This window comes from Neospora caninum, chromosome IX (assembly GCF_000208865.1).
Source record: "Neospora caninum Liverpool complete genome, chromosome IX".
In the NCBI taxonomy this organism is placed as follows: Eukaryota; Apicomplexa; class Conoidasida; order Eucoccidiorida; family Sarcocystidae; genus Neospora; species Neospora caninum.
In genome coordinates, this window is record NC_018390.1 from 2,487,297 (window position 1) to 2,505,923 (window position 18,627).

Sequence of the window (18,627 nt, forward strand, 5' to 3'; positions counted from 1 at the left end):
ACGTGGAGGCGCTGGCCCAGCGAGCGCGCAGTGTGCCAGGCAAACGGAACTGTTTCAAAGAATTGGAGAGGTTCCGGACCGCGAGGCTGACACGCCCAGGCATTACAGGGGCGCATGCCTTGGGGGGCACGGACTTGGTTTCGCGGCTCAAAGCTCGCAAGGAGGCAGTGGCACAGCCAGCAGCTTCGACCGTGTTCTTTGTTCCGCGCCCAAGTGGAGACACGGTGGCGGAGGATCAGCGGCGAGACACAGAGCTCGGGTTAGGCGTGTGTGGACTGGCGAAGGACGGACAGATGAAACGGGCGAGGGGAAGAGCGATAAAGGCGCGGTCGTGGACCCTGTGTCTCCCGCGTAAGCAGAAGCGAACCCAGGCGAAGAGACGGAGAAAGGGACAACAGAGGAGTGGGCGTTCGCATGCGTCCTCCGCCGGCGCTCAAGACATTTAAGTTTTTTTCAACCGCCGCGGTGGCGACCAGAGGGGGGGGCTGAGGTGGCGTCGTCCTCTGCAGGCAGCCGGTGTCATCTCCGGAAGACACGGGACCGGCTGCGAGAAGGCCAAGGCAGTTCTCCCGGTCCCTGGGCGTTGCGAGGACTACGCTGAGTCGCCTGTTGAGGCCCGGGCTGGCGAGCCGAGGGCACTTTTGCGCTGCAGTCTCGCTGATCGCTCTGCGTTGTCGCTGCGCTTCTGGTGCGGATGGTTGGCGTGCTTTGCTTCCCTTGGCCCTTTTCCCCCAGAATGATCCGTCAAACTCGACCCCACGGATGCTCAGCCGGAACGCCTCCGGCGCGACAGCACCCAGGCGAGAGCCGTCGCTTCCAGAGGATCTCGGACTCGGGCGGACGCCCAGCGCAGGGGGAGGGGGACATTTGGCGCCGTTGCTCCAGAAGGTTCAGGAGGAGCTCTCGCAGATAAAGGCCGAGCTTCGGAAGACCAAGATCGCGCTAACGGAGAGCGAAAGCCAGAGAGAAACCCTTTCAGACAAGCTGCAGGTTGTTGAGAAGGAAAGAGACGAGGAGAAAACGAAGCGCACGGTGCTCGAGCAACAGCTCGCTGCTAAGAAGGACGTCCTGGTGGTGAGCAAGAGGGACGAGTGGAGCAGAGAGAGGCGAGTTGGAGGGCGATGCCCGTGAAAAGAAGTAGCGGCGGTAGTTGTGTCACAAGTTGACGAGTAGGAGCTGAGGAGACACTACAGATGCTTTCCTGTCGGAAGATGCAGCGTGCACGCCGCGAGATTTGAGCGGTATACGCCTTCTGGATGCCATGTCAACAGGATCCTCTTCGGTTGTGTGCATCCCTGTACAGAAAGACTTCACGGAGCAGATCGAAGATTCCGACAAACAGAGAGCGAAGCTGAAGGAAGAACTGGAGGTAGGGGCACACGCGAACAGGAAACGCATCTGTTGCCTGCAAAACTCTCGCTGGGTCTGGCGTTTGCAGCCACCCTGAGCAACTTACTCAAAAACGTTTCGTGGGACACACGTCGTCTTTGGAGTGCACAAGAAAGCAGGTCGCCGGATGGTGGCGTTTACACCTGTCGCGTCTATGCCTCATCGTGGAGTTTTTCTTTCAACTCTGATCGTTTGTGGTTTTCCCGCAGAATGAGAAAAAGGAGCGGAAAAAAGTGGAGGAGAAGAATCGCGCCGTCATTGCAGAGTAAGGGCCCTCCAAAGTGGTGTGAGTTGGCCTTGGCTGTGCCCGTCAATCCAGCTTTTCTCGTGGCGGTTCGTGCTTGTTCCGACTGCAGTCCAGGAGGTTCGCCGTTGAGCGTTGCGCCACCAAGCAAGCCGCCCGCAACAAAACGTGAATGCGGTTTCACGCGTCGCACCACACCACCCCGTCGGGGGGGCGGTTGGTCTCTCGAGGCGGTGACACCACCGGTGACTTGGGCCTTCTTTCTGCGCCTGCGCGTTTCCATGTGAAATGACCTCGCTGCTTAGTTTTCGAGTGCTTGACTTCTGCGCGAAGTTGCTGCGGTTCTCGCGTCTCCGCCGACTTGCTTCAGGCTCAAGGAGGAGATGGATCTTTTGAAACAGGAGGCTCGCCGCGTGTCCACGCTTGAGGTTCAAGTCCAAAACTACAAGACAAAGCTGACGGAAGTGGCAGCACTGAAGGAGAAAATGACTCAACTCGAGCTCCAAAACAAGGTAAAATGCGCGAGAGAGTTTCTGGACAGGGCGGAGGCAAGCGTTGGGAGAGGGGAAACAGGAGGGGTGACGCTGTGAACAGGCAGCCACAAACGGCCGCTTCTCCATGACCGACGGCTGTGTCTCACTTACCAGTACCTCTACAGCGTCGGGCGTTCAACGCAAATCCCTGGTTCTCTTTACCACACCGAGCTTCACAATCGGATGCATCTGGATTGAAAGTCGGCGTCCCAGCTCCGGGTTTCTTCTCTCCGTTCACTTCACTGCCATTCCACCATCCGTTCTCGCCGCCCGGTGCCTTCCAAGACAGGAGCGAGGCCACCCGCGTTTCGTTGCCATGAACGAGCGGCGAACTTCATCTTCCCTGGAGACTGGGGTGTTCAGTTCATGACTTCAGGCGTCGAGCCTCGTCTCTGGCTTGCACCGTCGACTTCCTCCTTCCCTGGGGTCTCGCCTGGCGGCTCCTGTTCGCCCTCTCGGCTGGAGTGTGCGTGGACATGTGACCGTTGACTTCCGGATGGGTTTCGCGACGGCCGGTTCAGCCACGCGCGGCAAATCTGTGTCTTTTCTCTGCAGGCCTACATGGACCGAATTGTTGAGGGAGAGGCTGACAGCGTGGGGGCCCTCGGACTGAGGAAACAGATCGACACTTACAAAGAGCGCGTTGCAGGTGAGTTCTGCCGGAGCGACAGAGGCAGCCTGGAGGTGCTGAGAGCCTTCTCTCGCGAAAGAGCAGACAGGGTCCGTTCTTCCCATCACTAGCTGAAAAGGGATCCTTTCCTTGTACCCCCGCCCGCGGGACCGCATCTGCAGGTCAAGACGTGGGAGGGGAAGAGGGCGGTCGCGAGTGAAAAGCAAGGAAAAAGGCAGAAACATGTCGTTTCTACCACGCGCCGCCAATGTCCCAAAGCGATATGCAGAGAGGTCGTCACCCCTGAACTGCGCCTTTTCCACCCGGAGGCGGCAGTCTCACTTCTGCTTCGACGGTTTCCTTGGGGGTTTCTACTCGGGTTTTCGCGGGCCCTTGGGAGGACGCACGCAAAGCCACCAAATAGACAACCGCTTCGACGTTGGAAACAACACCCAAGAGACTCTCCCTTTGCCGTAGTGTCCAACGCTGTGTGTCTCGTGCACACTCTTTGTCTTTCTAGCGGGGGAGCCTGCCGCCGAGTCGAGTTCCTACGGAAAGAGGGGACAGTCTGTGATCTTTTTTCTGCGGTCTGTGCGAGCAGATGTCGAGGAGCGACTAAGTACGATGACGGCGGAGAAGGAAGCGATCGCTAACCTCAAGGAAGAAGTCGAGAAGCAACTATCGACAGCTGAAAAGAAGTTGTACGTTGCTGGGCCAGTGCGTGGACCGTTGGCCGTTGCGCGCCACGCCATGATCACTCGTGCTTTCCGTTGCACCGGAAATGTGTCAAGAATCAGCGCATGCATCCTCAATCGGTGGTCCCTCGACTTACAGGTTCCCTTCAGAGAGCCATGCAGTGTGTGCGGTCGTGTTTTCATGTAGCAACTGACACCCGCCCCTTGCTGTCGGCATCACGGGATTTCACTTCAAATGCGCGAGAGCAAGCGCACGAGACGCGAACGTTGTCTCCGCAAATACAAATTGCAGTTTCGCGTCTTCCATGCGCGAAGCGGTTATACTGAAAATGTGTTTTTCTGGGAGGTCTGTTTCGGTGGGAGTGCCCGTAGACAGGCGCGCGTAAACGTGAGGGGCTGACCGTTTTGTATTTGGGTGCACAAGCGAGAGAAAGAGTCACTTGTCGCGCGGTCGTCCCAAAAGAGGATCCTTGCATTGGTGGTCATGGGATATGTGATTCTGTGTGATTCTGCGTCTTTCCCCAGGGAGGTGAAGGAGCTGGAGATCGCTCAGTTGCAGGCGAAACTTGAGGCGAAGGACTTTGAAATTTCGTCGCTCAGCGATAAAATCAAGGAACTCGAGTGAGACGGAACCCCACAAGTTCTGTGTCGCCTGATTCCCCGGAGGGTTATTGGGTGTTTCCACGCAACGACGTGCGCGGGTTTTGGTCCGTCGCATGAAAGGCTGTGGTCGGTGTGCCTTCGCGCCGTCTCCGGAAATCCCGAGATTTTTACGCAGGGAATGAAGGAGACCAAATCGATATGGGAGAGAAGGAGTTATCCGCTAGTTTGCGCGTGTGCCCGTAGCGCGTTCAATCTATATCTCTTTTGCTGGTCCTCGACTCTGTTCTGGGGCTGCGAAATGCGAAGGTTTGTATCATGTCTTGCCCCAATCGTCCCGGTAGATCTCGCTGTTCCCGGTGGATTCAACAAGCAAGAAGGCGCGGACGGAAGAGCCGGTCGGAACAATAAAACGTCTGCTGTGTCCCCCGCGCGCATTCGCACTGCATGGAGAGTAGTCCAGGAACACAGATAGTTTATGTGACGAGGCATCCCCCCACAGCTCTCTGCGGGGTGCCGTTTTCGTCTGTGCTGTTTCCAGCAAAAACCAGGGACGCGACGTGGCCGAGGAGTTGGCGGCCTTGGCGAAGGAGAACAAGGCGGCGGGTTTGGACACGACAGCTCGAATTGCCGAGGTGGGAAGTCGCGAAGACGGTCGAAACGCGACTTGAACTTCCACACAACTGGTTTTCTCTTCGGTGTACATTCTTTGCGCAGGCGTGTCCTCTTTCCGTTTTGAACCTGCCGTGCGGGACTGCTGCCCCAAGGGCCAAGTCGTCGATCGTGGCCTGCGCCGCGGGTGATTCCAGCGCCGAGTTTGGGGGGGTTAACGGAGTAAAGAGGGATCGGTCCATGTCCGATGAATCGTGACTGGAGTGAAGGGCTCTGCGCGTTCTCCGTCGACGCTTAGCGAACATAGAGGAGTTCTGACTTGGACGTTGGTGGCGCGTCAGTCTGATGTGTAACGCTGAATTCCTCGGTTCGCGGAAGGACGTGACCGCTGGGGCCCCGGTGCCTCGTTCCCGTGTGTCTTTCCGTGGTGGGTGTTCCGACGGCCTCGCAAGCATCCCGAGATCTGTTGGGGCTCCGCCGCCAGCGGGATACCTGTGTTATGCCGCACTTTCGGCAAACAGCCGTCGGATGGCCGGGGATGTGCTGGGTGACACCGCGCGTGTGTCGCGTTCGCTGTTTGGCTCTTGTCAGCTCACCAACGAAGTCGATGATCTGAAACGCGTGAAGCAGCGCCTGGAGAAAAACGCGGCGGCACACGTGGCTCAGATCGCCTTTTTGCAGAAGCAACTGACGGCCGGATGTTCCAGCGAGGCAGACGCCCAGAAGATGCAAGACCTGGTGGAGAAGGTTGCAAAGCAAGAGGAGGAAATCAAGCAACTCAGAGAGGTGAGTGGCTACAGTGGATGTGTGGACATCCCGGGAGTTCGGCAGGAGCCTGAGAGGTGGAACAAGCGGCAGGAGCGGGGGTTAGCCCGACTCCGTTTGTGGGTTGATCACCGGCAGGACAGGCGCGACGCTCCATGAGCAGCGATGTACCGTTTCCACGAGTCGAAGCACAGACACCTGAATGGTTAAAACACCTGCACACTCCGGCACATACGGGGCAGGCGATGCGTGGGAAGCTCGGTCGCGTCTTCTTGGGTGTGAAGCTCGGATACTTGCGGGTGCGGGAGGTGGTGCACTCCTCTGTCTTGTGCTTCGGTTTGTGCTACACACGTTGTACGGCCCTGAGTCATGGTGTGTTCACCGCATCCAGTCCGAATTCCCTGTGTCCATTTGCAACCGTGGGGAAGCGGGTTGCACGGAGAGTGTCTGGGTCCACGGTTACGCTTCTGGAAGAGGCGGTTTCCCTTTGCGCCGTCTGCTCGTGCAGAGCAAAGATGACATGGCGAAGCAAATGATGGAAGCTCTGAGCAGGCGCGAGAAAGACTCCGGCGTCGACGAGACAGCAGCGGTAAGTGGAGGTTAAAGAGTATCGTCGCACCAGTGTTTTGTTCCGTGGAAGTGTGGTTTCGACGAAGCTTAGCGGATACGCCAGGCTGACCCTCGACTGCGCAGCGTCCTGCCGAGCGTGCGGAATAGGGAAAGGGCCCAACATGTCAGACGCTGGAAACGGCTGCTGATCTGGGTATGTTCCTGCTTCATCCTCACTTTCGAGCAGGCAAAGGTCGCGATTCTGGAGACTCAGCTTGAGTTTGAGAAAAAGCAGGCTTCTATGCGAGAAGACATCGTCCGCGCCAAGGTGGAGAAGGAGATGGAGAATGTCCAGTCGACTTTGAAGAGCCAGCTCCAACTTCGCGAACGCGAGAGCAACTTCTACAGAAAGGCTGTGTAGGTTATTTGCCTGATCAAGTAGAAGCAACAGCAGGAGCACTCGGGGTGTTTCCGATTCACCGGCGGGAGGGCGCTTGGGCTACTCGTACTCGAGAGTCGCGTGGCGCACAGACGGACGGAGTGGGGTTTTGCCGAAAGTCGTGAAAACCTGATGGTCCGTGAAACAATGGGAGTGTTTGGATAGCGTCAAATTATGAAGGTGCCGTTTGAGGCTGAAAAAACGTAATTCCATACACACACACATACGCACGGCCACACAACACGATAGCGCGCTCCTCTCTCTGCTCGGCAGACGATTTAGGCTGCCTCTGTGCCGGGTGCAGAAACGAGGCGCCAGGCCTGTTGCTTGTCTTGTCTGTTCCTGCTGCTGCGCTGCAGAGAGGAGAATGCTGATAGTAGCAAGAAGGAGATGAGGCTTCTCTCCTCTGTCCTCTACGACCTAGGTTTGCGGTTTCACCGGTTGCAGGCGTACTGCGATCAATTGAAAAACGAGAACGAGGCCATCCAGCTCAGGTACACGCATCGGCGGTTCCCGAGAGAACTGCGAGACACGGAAAGCAAGTGCCGGATCCCGAACTTTCGGGTTCGCTTTGGCGTGGCTGTTCAACCGGCGGTGTCGCTCCTGCTTCTACCGTCCTTGTGGAACCTCCTGCAGTGGTCTAGCGAGATGCGAGATCAGCGACTCGCGCACCCCTCACGTGCGATTCCAGAATGTGAAGGCGCACAGCATGTGGATGCTCGCCGAGTCGTGTCCCCTCTTTGGTGTGCCCATGGGCCGTGCGCTCCGGTGTGACTCTTTGCGTCTTCCTGCGCAGAGTGCGGCTACATCAACAGAGCAACTCGTCCATTCCCGAGTCTCTCCCTCCAGAACCCGGCGCGCATGAGGAGGCCTGAAGTGGCCTTGACGTCGGCGCCGCTAAAACAGAAATCGTTTGCGTCAGCGTTGCGTGGAACGATTGGCTAAGCAGCGCCGCGATACGGGACAAGGTTATCACCCTGATGGAGGAGTGCCGGCTGGACGGACCCTTCGTGCTAGGGGGGAGTTCAAGAAACCGTTTGCGCTCTTTCGCAGTGCTCGGGACTGTGTGAGATTATCGCTACTGCCATCCCTTCGCCGCTTTTATTTCCCCTCCGCACCCCGGACGCACTCCCCGCTTTTGGGTAGAGGGTGGGGAGTGGCAGGCTCGAGCTTCTTTTCTGCCCTCGGTTCCTTTGTTCCTTCTTTCACGAGGTCTGATTGAAGATGTTTCGGCACAAGTTGCGCTGGCAATTCCCCCAACTGTACCGTTCACTATTCTGGTATCCCACGCTTTTTCTCTAATGAGAGGCATCCGTTAACGGGCCCCCGTTAACCAAGCAGTGACCAGCTTGCTCTATTCATCGAGGGATTCCTTATTCACTCCGCGGGTCCGCCGGATTCATCCCCGGTAAATAGAGACGAGAGCCACTGACGCATGCTTGTTCACGATATTGCCCTCATTGAAAGGCCGAGAGACGCAAACGATACACACGTGAGCAATGAGAAGCATGTGGAATAGCTTATTTGTGTTCCCTGACTGTATCTGCCAAGGTGATGGAGAGCACACAACAGCTCTCCAGCGCGCAGTAGGGTTAAAGTGGAGACGTGGCAGGAGCCTGCATGTGACTGTTTCATGCTTGGCCTACCGTAGCACAAAGCTAATAAAACCGATCGATGGGTGAGGCTAGTGTTCTCGACCGTCACATCGACACAGTGCGACATATCGGAGTTAGAGACGCATGAGGAAAGAATCTTTTACCGTACTTCGAGGTAGGCCAGGTCTGAAAAGCAACAGCTAGAAACGGAGTTACATATTAGATTGTCGTCGCTCCCATGATCTATAGCAAATTCACACTGAAAAACGTATCTTGTGTAAATTTTGCACGTACTGCAGCTTACTCCTCTATGTTGCGTTAATCAAATGTGTTTCATCGTTTTCGGTTTTTGATTGATTTTGTGATGACAAAAAAAGTCTAACGGAAAGGGTGCGCAGTCCTGAACAGCCTTTCTCCTACCGGAGGTCTCAGTTCCTGCACGCTACACACGGACGTTCACTGCGGACCGTTTGTCGCTTTACCCAGCTATTCACACAGGCAACTGGACGAATGACTGATCTAGAACACACTGAATCAGCTTCTTGTCGTCAGGCGATGCATCTGCGATAGCGTTACCATAGAGGAAGGGACAAACAGGAGTTTGCCCGTCCCGTGCACCTGTATAGGACGTGACCGTCGCGACTGTGTTTTTCATGTGTGCCGGCGATCAAAGAGCACATCATGAGGAAGCAATTTACACAGATGCGGAGCTTCCCCACCTGCGTCCCGGTCTTTTTGGGAGAAAAATTGACACGAACTGACCACGTCCACAACTTCTGTCCTTCGATGCCGTCGGAGGGTCTAAACCGCCCGAAATAGTAAGGGGCGATCACAAAGGATCGATATTGGTAAGTTCGAACGGCCTACGATCCCCCGGCAAAAAATGGAGACTCCCTGACGTTTTTGGTATGCTGGCAGAACTGGCACTAGCTACGGAAGTTAAAAATCGCTCGAGGGTCTTGGACCATGGTAAAAAGACGCATTTGTCAGGCCGTCCTCGTGGCAACTCAAGTGTGCAAAGTGCCGGACGATCTTTACCATTTTCCCCTCCTTTTTCGGTCTCGACCGTAATTGCTCATTGCCCGTTGTCCGCACAGCCTGCCAGCCGTCTCCAGGGTGGCGTGAGTGAGAAGAAGCTCCTGATGACAGACTCACTTTTTGATGAGCAGGCGCAGACTCACACAAGAGAGTCGAAACTCGCCATAATTGTGTCTTGGTTAAAAGAAAAGCTCTAGGAGGCTCAGGACCAGCCGTTTCGGTTCCTCCTAGGGATCTGGACCAGAGATACAAGACGCAGAAACTTTAAATTTGCTGTTTTGTGGCGGCAAGTGTATTGCACGCATCCAGGTTCACGAGGAGTTTGGATCTGAGCAGCACAGACAGGATTTGTTCCCGTCCTGCTGTTTATGGGAATCAAGCGTCCTCGTCGTCATGTATCATTGAATACAGGGCGGCAGCGGCGGTTCCGTAGTGCCCGGCTTTCAGCCTGTCGAAAATCCGTTTTTGCAACAATGCTTGTATAAACTCCTGGACGGGCACGGGAAGGTCGATACAATTGTCGAAATTAAGTTCGGACCGAAGGATTAGCTCAAGAGATATGCGCGCAGCGACGACCAGGTCATCCCCGGGTTTCGACTCGCGCAGCCCGAATGGCAAGCTGTTACACCACACTTTGAACAGCATGACACCAAGGGACCAGGAGTCGAAACCCGGATCATACTCTAGAAGCTTGTATTGTTGCGACCACAGACGTAACACCTCGGGCGCCATCGAAGAGGGGTCACAGAATGGTTGTTTCGGAAAGTCGTTGCCTTCTTGAAGGATGGTGTGAAATGACAAGAGGAGAGTGCCGGATTCGTGAACCAGAAACATTTTTGCGGTGATCTCTGGCTGACCCTTCCCTCGTAAATGAAGGGAATTAACAATCTCCAATGCTTGCACAGTGATACTCAATCTTGCTCTAGTCGACTGGGGATCTGGCCCTAAAAATTAGAGAAGTTCCTCTACACTACCTTCCCCCTTCGGAAGGAGATATACACTGGTAATCACACTGAGCGGGCCGTGTTTCACGATTGGACCCTCGTCGTCTTTGAGTAAGAAGACTTGTAGAGGCACTTGCAGTTGTAGCGTTGAACAACAAGTTTCGATGTCGCAAGCTCGCTCAAGGTGTCTCATACCTTCTTCGAACAGAGTGACTTGCCGTCTCGTTTCGTCAGCGCCCTCTTCTCCCTTGTCGGAGCAGTAAACCCGCAATTCGAAAGAGCATGTTCGCTTCAGGTTCTGAACAGCGAATGTTACACTTGTAGAAGTGGCTCTGAAGAGCCCTCGACCCCTCACATGGACTTCCCCTTCTGTGCGAATGTCCAGGAACTTTACACTCTTTCCCTTATCTTTCGCCTTAAGGTGTGTCACTTGCTTAATGAAGGCCAATAGACTTTCCGGCACAGATGGAGGCTTGTGCCGTTGCTTGAGTTCTTTCGCAAACACCATGAGAACTGATTTCCAAGGATATGATTGCACAAACGGCGGCATTCGTGGCGACTGACGGAACCGGATCGTTTTCGAAAAACTGCCGCTGCGATGCGGCGTACGCATTCCCGCTGATAACGAGAGAAACGAGACGGACGGTGACGTCAGCGGCGATGCCCTCGTTTCGAGAAGAGAGCTCGAAAGAGGCGATGAATCGGTCCGCCGGTTTTTGAGGCGGCGTGTAGCCAGTTCGGGAGACCGTTCCTCAAGGGGGTTTTCTACGGAAACGCATTCTGTGCGCATGCGGGAAGCACATGCTGCCATTAAAAAACAGACGCAGAAAAAATTGGCAGGCTTCATTTCGGGCGTTGTGGGGGACTCTCTGTATATCAAGCTACGCGGAAAGACAGCGACTCAAAGGACACTGTCTACGGACGTCACGACTGCATTCTTTGGCAATCGCGCCTGCTGTGACGCCGCTCAAAGGGCCCCTTCGTCTCCTTGGAATCTGGGATGGTTTCAAACGGAATGTTTTTCATTCAGCGAGCGTGACCTTTGCGTGTCCCGAGCGGCAACTGCGCCTCGCCAGACCACGCTTGTCTACATGAAGACGGCGTTCCAAAACGAAACCCTCAGAAAACGTCATCGACAGCCTGCGCCTTTGAATAGTGGCGAGTACAAGACACGAGTGCAAGGGGGGAAAAGGCTCGTCTCTCTCGTAAACTCAAAATCACACAAATTCTTGCGTTGCGTCACGCTCTTCAATAGAGCCGCACACAGCTCGCCAAGTCCCCGTCCGCTTAGGTGAGGACGTCGGGTCTCTCAACGCCCGCGGGCACGCGCCACGAGCGAACGTTTTGCGGGGAGCGGGGCTGTGAACACTTGAGGCCAGGCCATGACGCTAACAATCGGCAAACAGGCTTCGCAAACGAAGGCAGTGAACGAATGTAGCCGACAATATGTGATTTTCATTCCTTAGCTACTGCGGCCGCCAGCTAATGTGAGGTTTACTGTTCCGGAGGTCACACTGTACGCACACCATTTGCTTTGGCGAGTTGCGGGTATCGCAGACGGTCAATGCGCGCAGGGCGAGAACTCAGTGACACGGCGCTTGTTTCGATGAGTCCGGCGCGGACGTAAATACTAGAGAAAGCGTCCACGAAAACCAAGCGTTCAGACGGAGACAGGGGTTTTCGACTGCCGCCTTCTATCTTTCGCGTGAAACACTTTTGCGGAATACGCAACCGGATGTCAAGTTACAGGTCGCGTCCCCGGTATTCAAAAGAATGGCGCCGGATCCACGTGCGAGTTGCTGCTGTTCCGCGCACAACGGCGACCTTGCTGCAAACCGAGGAATGCTGCTTGAGCCGTTCGTCGACTGTGTAGAATACGGGGAGTGGAACAAAATGCCAAGTTCGTTGCCTGGAGGTCTGTCTTTTTCCGTACAGTTCTAGGACAATTGTAGGGTAGAGTCTCAAACGTCGGTAGGCTCCAGCCGGACTGGACTGCTGAAGGTAGCTACCAGCATTGGATTTCAGTATCCTAACACATCAGAATGATGAGTTATGAGACATATTCATCAGCTTTTTGTGCATCCGGGCTCCCATACCATATGTGGTGCGTTGACTACGTGCTGGCTACTAATTTTACAAAAAATAATAGAAATGAAAAAAATATCTAAAACAAAAAGAACGCATTAAAAGATTTAAAATATTGCTTTTAATAGGAGCAAAAAATGCTTGAACAGGTAAAATCTGTTTCACCATGAAATCAACTCTGAGTATCTTACACGTTATATCGGCTTTTACAGGTCGTCTTATAACAACTGGTTGTTATTCTATGCCATCCGATTTAGTTTCGTAATATCCTCGTTTACATAAATCTAGTGATGCCTCGCCTTCCATGTAGACAGATTCGCAACTGCATACTTGGTATCACACCACAGGGTTTCACTAATTCCACCAGGAAATAGGAGATCGCATTAATCCGTGAGAAATTAGCTTGCGAACCCCCAATCTATTTGGTACAATGGTTAGCTATGCGGCTCTTCGCTAGAAGCATCTGTTAGCCACCGAACACAACTTGACATGAAAAAAGAATCCACCGAATTGGGGAGACTGCACCAAAACCAAGGAAGATTGAAATATGTGCCTATGGATGTGAAAAGCAGTCCAGAAGTTCGTGGGTGCGCAAAATCAACGATTTGAATCAGTGCTCCCGTTTGTCGAGCAGTTGTCACTGACAGGTGACTGCCTGAGGCATGACCGTCCACTGCCGTCTTTTCTTGCGTCACAAAAACAACGTTCAACCAGACTGTAGTGCGACAGCAAATTTCAGCGGTGCTTTCCCTCCTCACAACAAAACCTGCGTGACAGTTCGCACGCCTCTTCCTGAAAAGCGCCCAGTTCCGTCCGCGTGACAATACAACGAAGGGTCTGGATGGCCCGTGGATCTAAATGGAGGAGAGCTCTGATTTGTGGGACAGGAGATTTCTGGTATCAGTCACAGTGGAACGAAAGGTCGGGTTCACGCTACGCTCCTGGGGGCTACTATACCCCATGACCCACCCTTGGTGTTGCTCATTTCTGCAGCGTGGCGGTAAACGCAAAGAGGACAGTTTCTTGGGCTGGAAAGTGGAAATAGGGTACATGATGGAGAGCGTCCTGCGCAGTGACAGCCGGATTCCTCAGAGATACGCCATGGCGACAGGGACTTTTACAGTAGTGTCGTCGATGTGAACTGCGGCAGTGTGGCCTTGAGATCGCCAGGCCTTCGGGGAGCCCCGCCGGATACTTGATAGGAAAAACGGACAACTCGTACGGTTAGTACACCGGATACACGTGCAATATCCGCGCTTTCAGCCTCTGTTCCTTCCGTCGTGTCTGCCACCGACAAACACTGAGAGATTCCTTGTACCCCCTAGAACTCCCCAGCTGCAGGCAGATATCGGCCGTGCCGATTCGCATGCGCGTCCCCGGTTTAGCTTAACATGCGTGGCGGCCATAAGCCTGCTAATCATCTGCCCCGGCCTCGATCATTCACTGCTGACGACATACGATACAAATGACTTTGTTTCTGTAAGGCCTGAATCTGGATGGTTTAAGACGGCGTCGGAACCGTCACGTCGTGGCGACGAGTTAACAAATAAAACACTCTCAACCAGCCGGAACAAGCGTTCAGGAGTGAATGGACAAGTAGCCGCTTCAAAAGGGCGGATGTACACATGACGTCCCACGGTATGTCTTCTGGTTGTTCGTCGTAAACCGGAGGTTGCCTACGTTAGATGACAGGCGGTGTGCCACGGCCAATGCAGCACACGAAAACCCAAGTGGTCTGCACGAATTTGCTGGAAAGGGAGCCGACACTGTCGAAAAACTTCAGAAATACAAAAGAAATGTAATGTACGCTAGTCCGTTTTCTTTTTTGAGGTACTTTGAATATGCAGATCGTCGAGGGCCTTCAACTGTAAAAGACGTGCATTTCCATTCCTTTCTGTTCGTGGTGTTTTATCTCTCGGAAAGGGTGCAGAGTGCCTCTCCTCGAGCACCACACGCGCAGCCGCGTCGGCGTCCGCCTTTGCTTCTTTGAGCCAAGCATCGCTTTGTAGCGAACGCTGTATAGACGTAGGCAGGGAGTGAACAAACGCGTTCAGAGGAGAGAAGGACGGGACGAAAGGAGAACTGAGGCTGCTTCGTTTGATTTGCACGCGTTTAATTGATGCCGCCCCGTCCTTTTCAGCGGAGCTAGGCAACTGCCGAGCATTCCCGACAGCCATGGCGGCTCCTGCAGGTCCAACCGGGAAGCTTCGCAGCATCTCTTTCAGCCTATGTCCCTTTTCCGCCAGGCCGCTTTGTCGCGATGCCACGTTAACGAACACCTCCCCTGCTGCGACGCGGAGGTCACTCACAAACACTTCCAGCAGGAACAGTGTAGTTAGGAGCAATTCAGCGCTGGCTCCTACGCAGAACTCGTTGGGAACAGCACACCAGTAGCGACTATTTCCGCTGCTGTCGACAGTTTCCTTCTCGTCCATGTCCTCAGTTTCTGCTAGTGGTTCTCTACGGGAAGAAGCGGAAGAAGCCCTGGCATTGGCCGTCCCGAGACGTGGGTTCGGACTTTTCCCTCGGCTCAACAACGCCACTGCGAGGCTTTTGAGGTGTACGTACACCTTGAGGACACGAGCCCAGTTTCCAAGTCGCAGCTCTCTGCACACCTCCTTCACGACCTTCACTACGGAGGAGAACGGAGGTGACCTTTCTCGAAGATTTCGCGATTCCCCGGCTCCTTTCGTTTTCGCCTCCCCAGAGAATTTCATAAGCCAGCTACACCACGACAGCTCCCGCTCTCCCACAGACACGTTCCTTGCTTCCTGTTCCTCATGGCCGTTTCCGTTTTTGTCACCCTTCGACCGGTTTCCGGTCTCCTCCCGCGGGACGCCTACGTGTTCGAAGAGCCGTCGGACAACGCTCAAACACTCCACGATTGCGGTGTTTGTTCCAATCGAGGACGACCCTCCGAAACAGGACGGCAAATGGGAAGAAACGATGGGTTTTGTCGCGGCCCGCACGCAGACAAGAAACAAACGGCAACACGCAGCCTCCAGAAGGGCCAGCCGTCGTCTAGTCTCATCCGCGCCCTCATGTACCTCCTCATCTCGCTTCGGTTCTGCGTGTTTCCGTTGCGGCGCCGCACCGTTGCCAGACGAGGAACGAGGAGGATCCTGTTCGGAAGGTACACCAGCTTCTCGTCTTCGTGGCGTGTTGCGGTGACTCCCGCGCCGCCCAAATGTGTCTTCGCCGCTGCGTTGTTCTCTTCCCTCTTCTCCACTTTCGTCAGTTGAGGTGTCTTTGCCCGCAGCCATCCCAGGAGAGTCTCGCTCTCGTTCAAAGCATCGGTCTCGGCCGTGGCCGTCGCTGCGCAACTTGCTCGGTCGGGCCTCCGCCCTATCCCGCTGGGGATCCGCGCCCTTCTCGCCTTCGCTCCGCCACGAACGGATGTCCTGGGGCACTTGGCGCAGCAGCGCAGCTGCGCACGTCGCTGTCTCGCTCACGTCGGCGGCCTGGGCGGCGACATGCAGATTGGTTTGGAGAAGGTCTTGGTAGAATGCGACTCCTCGTCTGGTCATTAGAGTCGACGCTGAGGCCGGCTGTGCTGGGCCGATCTCAGTCGCTTTCCTGGAAAGTTCAGTCTGCCTTCCTGCCTCTTCTTCCTCTCCCTTTTTCGCCTTCTCGACGTGTTCTCCGTGCTCACGACCGCTGTCTCCTGCACGCGTCGCCTGCGAGTCCGATTCGCCTGGCACTTCGACGGGGGTTCCTGGAGATCCCTGCCCGCACACTTTCGCGACGCTTCGCCGCATGCGAGCTTCTCGCCGCGTCTCCCCGCCTCGCTCTGGTCTGTCTGTCTGTTCCGCGTCAGCCGGGTTCTCTGCGGCCTCCGCGGCGCGCGCAGCTGGCGACCAAGCAACACTCGACTTCGGGGTGTCGGCACAGACCTCGACCGCAGCAGCCAATCGACGAGCGGCGGGAGACGGCGGGGACGAACGCGCGGGAGACCAAACAGACGGGATCCGATTGAGACCCTGTACAGTGCAGCACTGCCGTAGAAAACGGAAGACGTCTTGTTCCCGCGCAACCCAGAGCCGTCTCATTTCTGCGCGATACCGGCTGAAACGCTGCTCCTTCGTCTCGGCTCCACTCCGATATGCGCACATCAAGGCCTGCTCTCGGGAAGGCAGCCCCTTCTGGCTCTGAGCAGATGGCTGACACCAAAGGGATCCACCGCGCTCTTCCCCGCCCTCCTTCGCAGGGGAACTGGAAGCCTCCGCACCGGTGTACAGACACTGGAGGGCGAGGCGGCAGTGCAAGGCGCCCTGCCGGCTGAGCAGCTGTTCCAGGTCAGCGAGGCGAGCTGTGTAAGCTGCAGCCTCAGGGGCTCGGCAGTGGCGAGGAATCAAAGGGACCGAGAGGGCTCCATTTCCCTCTTCGTTCCATCCTCCTTCGGGCGCACCGTCTCTCCCCTCTCCTCCGTGTTCACTTCCCTCACTGCCGGACTTGGCGTCCTCACGCTTTGCACCCGATGACTTGGAGCGAAGCGCAGGAGAAACCGTGGTGCTCGCAGGCAGAGCCCGAGGCGACGAAGACTCTTTACATTTCTCGAAACCTTCTCCGCTTGGTCTCTGCTTGAGATGTTCGACATGACGCAAGTGACACTGAAGAATCGCCAGTCGGTTCGTGCCGTTCCTTTTTGTCTGCGTCTCTCCACGCAAATCGGCTCTTTTTTCGCGTTCTTCTTCACCCTCCTTTGCTTCACGCTGCCTCCCAGGCGTGTCGCCTTCGTGTCCCGCTGCTGCTCCTTCTCGTCGCTCAAAGATAGTTCGCTGCCGTCTCTCACCTGTGGCTCTCGCAACTGATGCCCGTTCCTGCTTTTTCCCTCCTCGTGCGCCAGAATCTTCCTCCGCAGTTCCTGCATCCTCCCTCGCCGCTGTACCCCGCGTCAGTTCTGCAGTGTGTGTTTGACGAAGTTTAGACTGTCTTGTCGAGCTTGCTTTGACCGCTTTGGTTTCTTCCGTTTCCGTCTGCATGCGAACAAGACAGCCGACAGCAGATCCGTGGACCGGGGCAAAGCCCTCTCCCTCGCGCGCAGAGGAACGGTGCCTCTGCCGGCTTTGTTGCGCGAGGCGTTGATACAGCAGACCAGTAGCTAAGTGCCGCAAACGGCGCCGCCTGTGAGAGCCGGAGAGCAGAGAGCCTGCATGTAGTCCTGTCGAGAGGGAGGGAGACTGGGAGGGAGGCGAAACAGAAAAGGAACCGTGAGAAAAAGGGGAAGAGGCGCTCGAAGGGGAACGAGATGTAGGGGTCGAGGATTTCAGAGACGACCGATGCACGGAAGAAAGCGTCTTCTCTTGCCTTGTTCCGTTGGTTTCCTGTCTGTCTCCTTTCTTCACTTCTTCTTCATGGTATCCCTCCACAGGGATACCGTACAACTTTCCTGGAGCTGAAGCCGCACCTGCATGGCGATGCCCCTTTCTGGGTGACGGCGCTGTTGCCACCATATCTCTCGCACCATTTGAAGACTCGCGTTTGCGGAAAGGCCACACACGACACGGAATTCGGTAAAGGCTCCGTGATCAGCTTTCAGCTAGACGGCAAGAACATCTCATCGCCAGCTTCTACAGCGGGCATCGGACAAAAGGGTGGGGTATGTATGCTTGACAAAAAAAGGGATACAGGTGTATGTATACCAGCGGAACGGTCATGGACAAGAAGGCAAGAACGCCCGCCACTTGAAGACTCCAGATTGAGGATGCTTCGTTGAGAGAGAGGCAAGAAACAGATGTCCAGAGAGGTGTTCTTTTTTGTCTCGTCCAGACTGCACAGCCTGTTTAAGGCTGCGGGATGTAGGAGACACTAGCGGGAAAGCACGCATAAACTCAAAAAAGCCCCAACTGGATATCACATTTTCTTACTGGAAGTTAAGGGGAAAAGGCTCTCTTTCGCGCTGAGCACTCATCGACGATCGCCAGCGATGTCACTCACAGCAGTTTTTTTTTGTGCATGCAGATAAAAAATGCCGCAAACGCATGCCCTCCACAAGGTGTACATACACCACACAAGACTTCTTTACACGGGCGGACGGGAGATGCCGAGAACGTTGGTGTTTTTCTTTCTCTACAGGCTGCTTTTGCCGCAGGTTCTGTTCAAATCTAACTCTCCGTCATTACCGTGTGCATGCCATTCTCTCATTTCTCTCGCACCTTCGGTGCGCATGTGCGCGTCGGCTGTGGCTGACTTATCTGTCTCGCGTCTTCTCTTCTTCCAACTCCCTCCCGTTGCACATCCACCCAGTTTTCCCTTCGTTTCCCTCTTGTTCGGTCCTTCACTTCCTTCATGTTTTCTCTTTCCGTAGTTCCTCGTAGTTCCGTGTTGCGGTGTGCTCCTCCTCGGCCCTGACGCCGACGTTCTATCTTCTTGCCTCCGTCGTCTCCCGCCACTCCCGCAGTTCGTGCTCTCGTCCCCTCTTCTGCCCTCCACCTCGTGGCCTTTTGTCTTCCACGCTCGTCAAGCCTCCTATGTCTCCTCTGTGTCCGGCACATGCGTTTCCCTTGGTCTCTGCTTTGCTCGACGGGCA

At 55.2% G+C, this 18,627-nt stretch overlaps 2 protein-coding genes across 2 annotated transcripts in view; one reads left to right on the forward strand and one right to left on the reverse strand.

The window, feature by feature from the left end:
- The window catches only part of NCLIV_041480 (conserved hypothetical protein), a gene marked incomplete at both ends in the record, with an annotated part of 9,521 nt that extends 2,210 nt beyond the window's left edge, over positions 1-7,311 (forward strand). Inside the window, 13 exons of the mRNA XM_003881056.1 lie at positions 763-1,074; positions 1,304-1,369; positions 1,599-1,654; positions 2,004-2,145; positions 2,722-2,815; positions 3,297-3,477; positions 3,997-4,092; positions 4,613-4,706; positions 5,275-5,469; positions 5,957-6,037; positions 6,245-6,414; positions 6,796-6,930; positions 7,233-7,311. Of these exons, the coding sequence (XP_003881105.1) occupies positions 763-1,074; positions 1,304-1,369; positions 1,599-1,654; positions 2,004-2,145; positions 2,722-2,815; positions 3,297-3,477; positions 3,997-4,092; positions 4,613-4,706; positions 5,275-5,469; positions 5,957-6,037; positions 6,245-6,414; positions 6,796-6,930; positions 7,233-7,311 (1,701 nt within the window). The remainder of the gene's footprint in view (positions 1-762; positions 1,075-1,303; positions 1,370-1,598; positions 1,655-2,003; positions 2,146-2,721; positions 2,816-3,296; positions 3,478-3,996; positions 4,093-4,612; positions 4,707-5,274; positions 5,470-5,956; positions 6,038-6,244; positions 6,415-6,795; positions 6,931-7,232) is intronic.
- A 6,595-nt stretch (positions 7,312-13,906) lies between these two features.
- Positions 13,907-17,565, reverse strand: NCLIV_041490 (conserved hypothetical protein; the record flags this gene model as incomplete). Its single annotated transcript, XM_003881057.1, has 2 exons — positions 13,907-16,675; positions 17,506-17,565. The coding sequence occupies 2 exons, from the start codon at positions 17,563-17,565 to the stop codon at positions 13,907-13,909; spliced, it is 2,829 nt and encodes a 942-aa protein (XP_003881106.1).
- Positions 17,566-18,627: the final 1,062 nt, after the last annotated feature.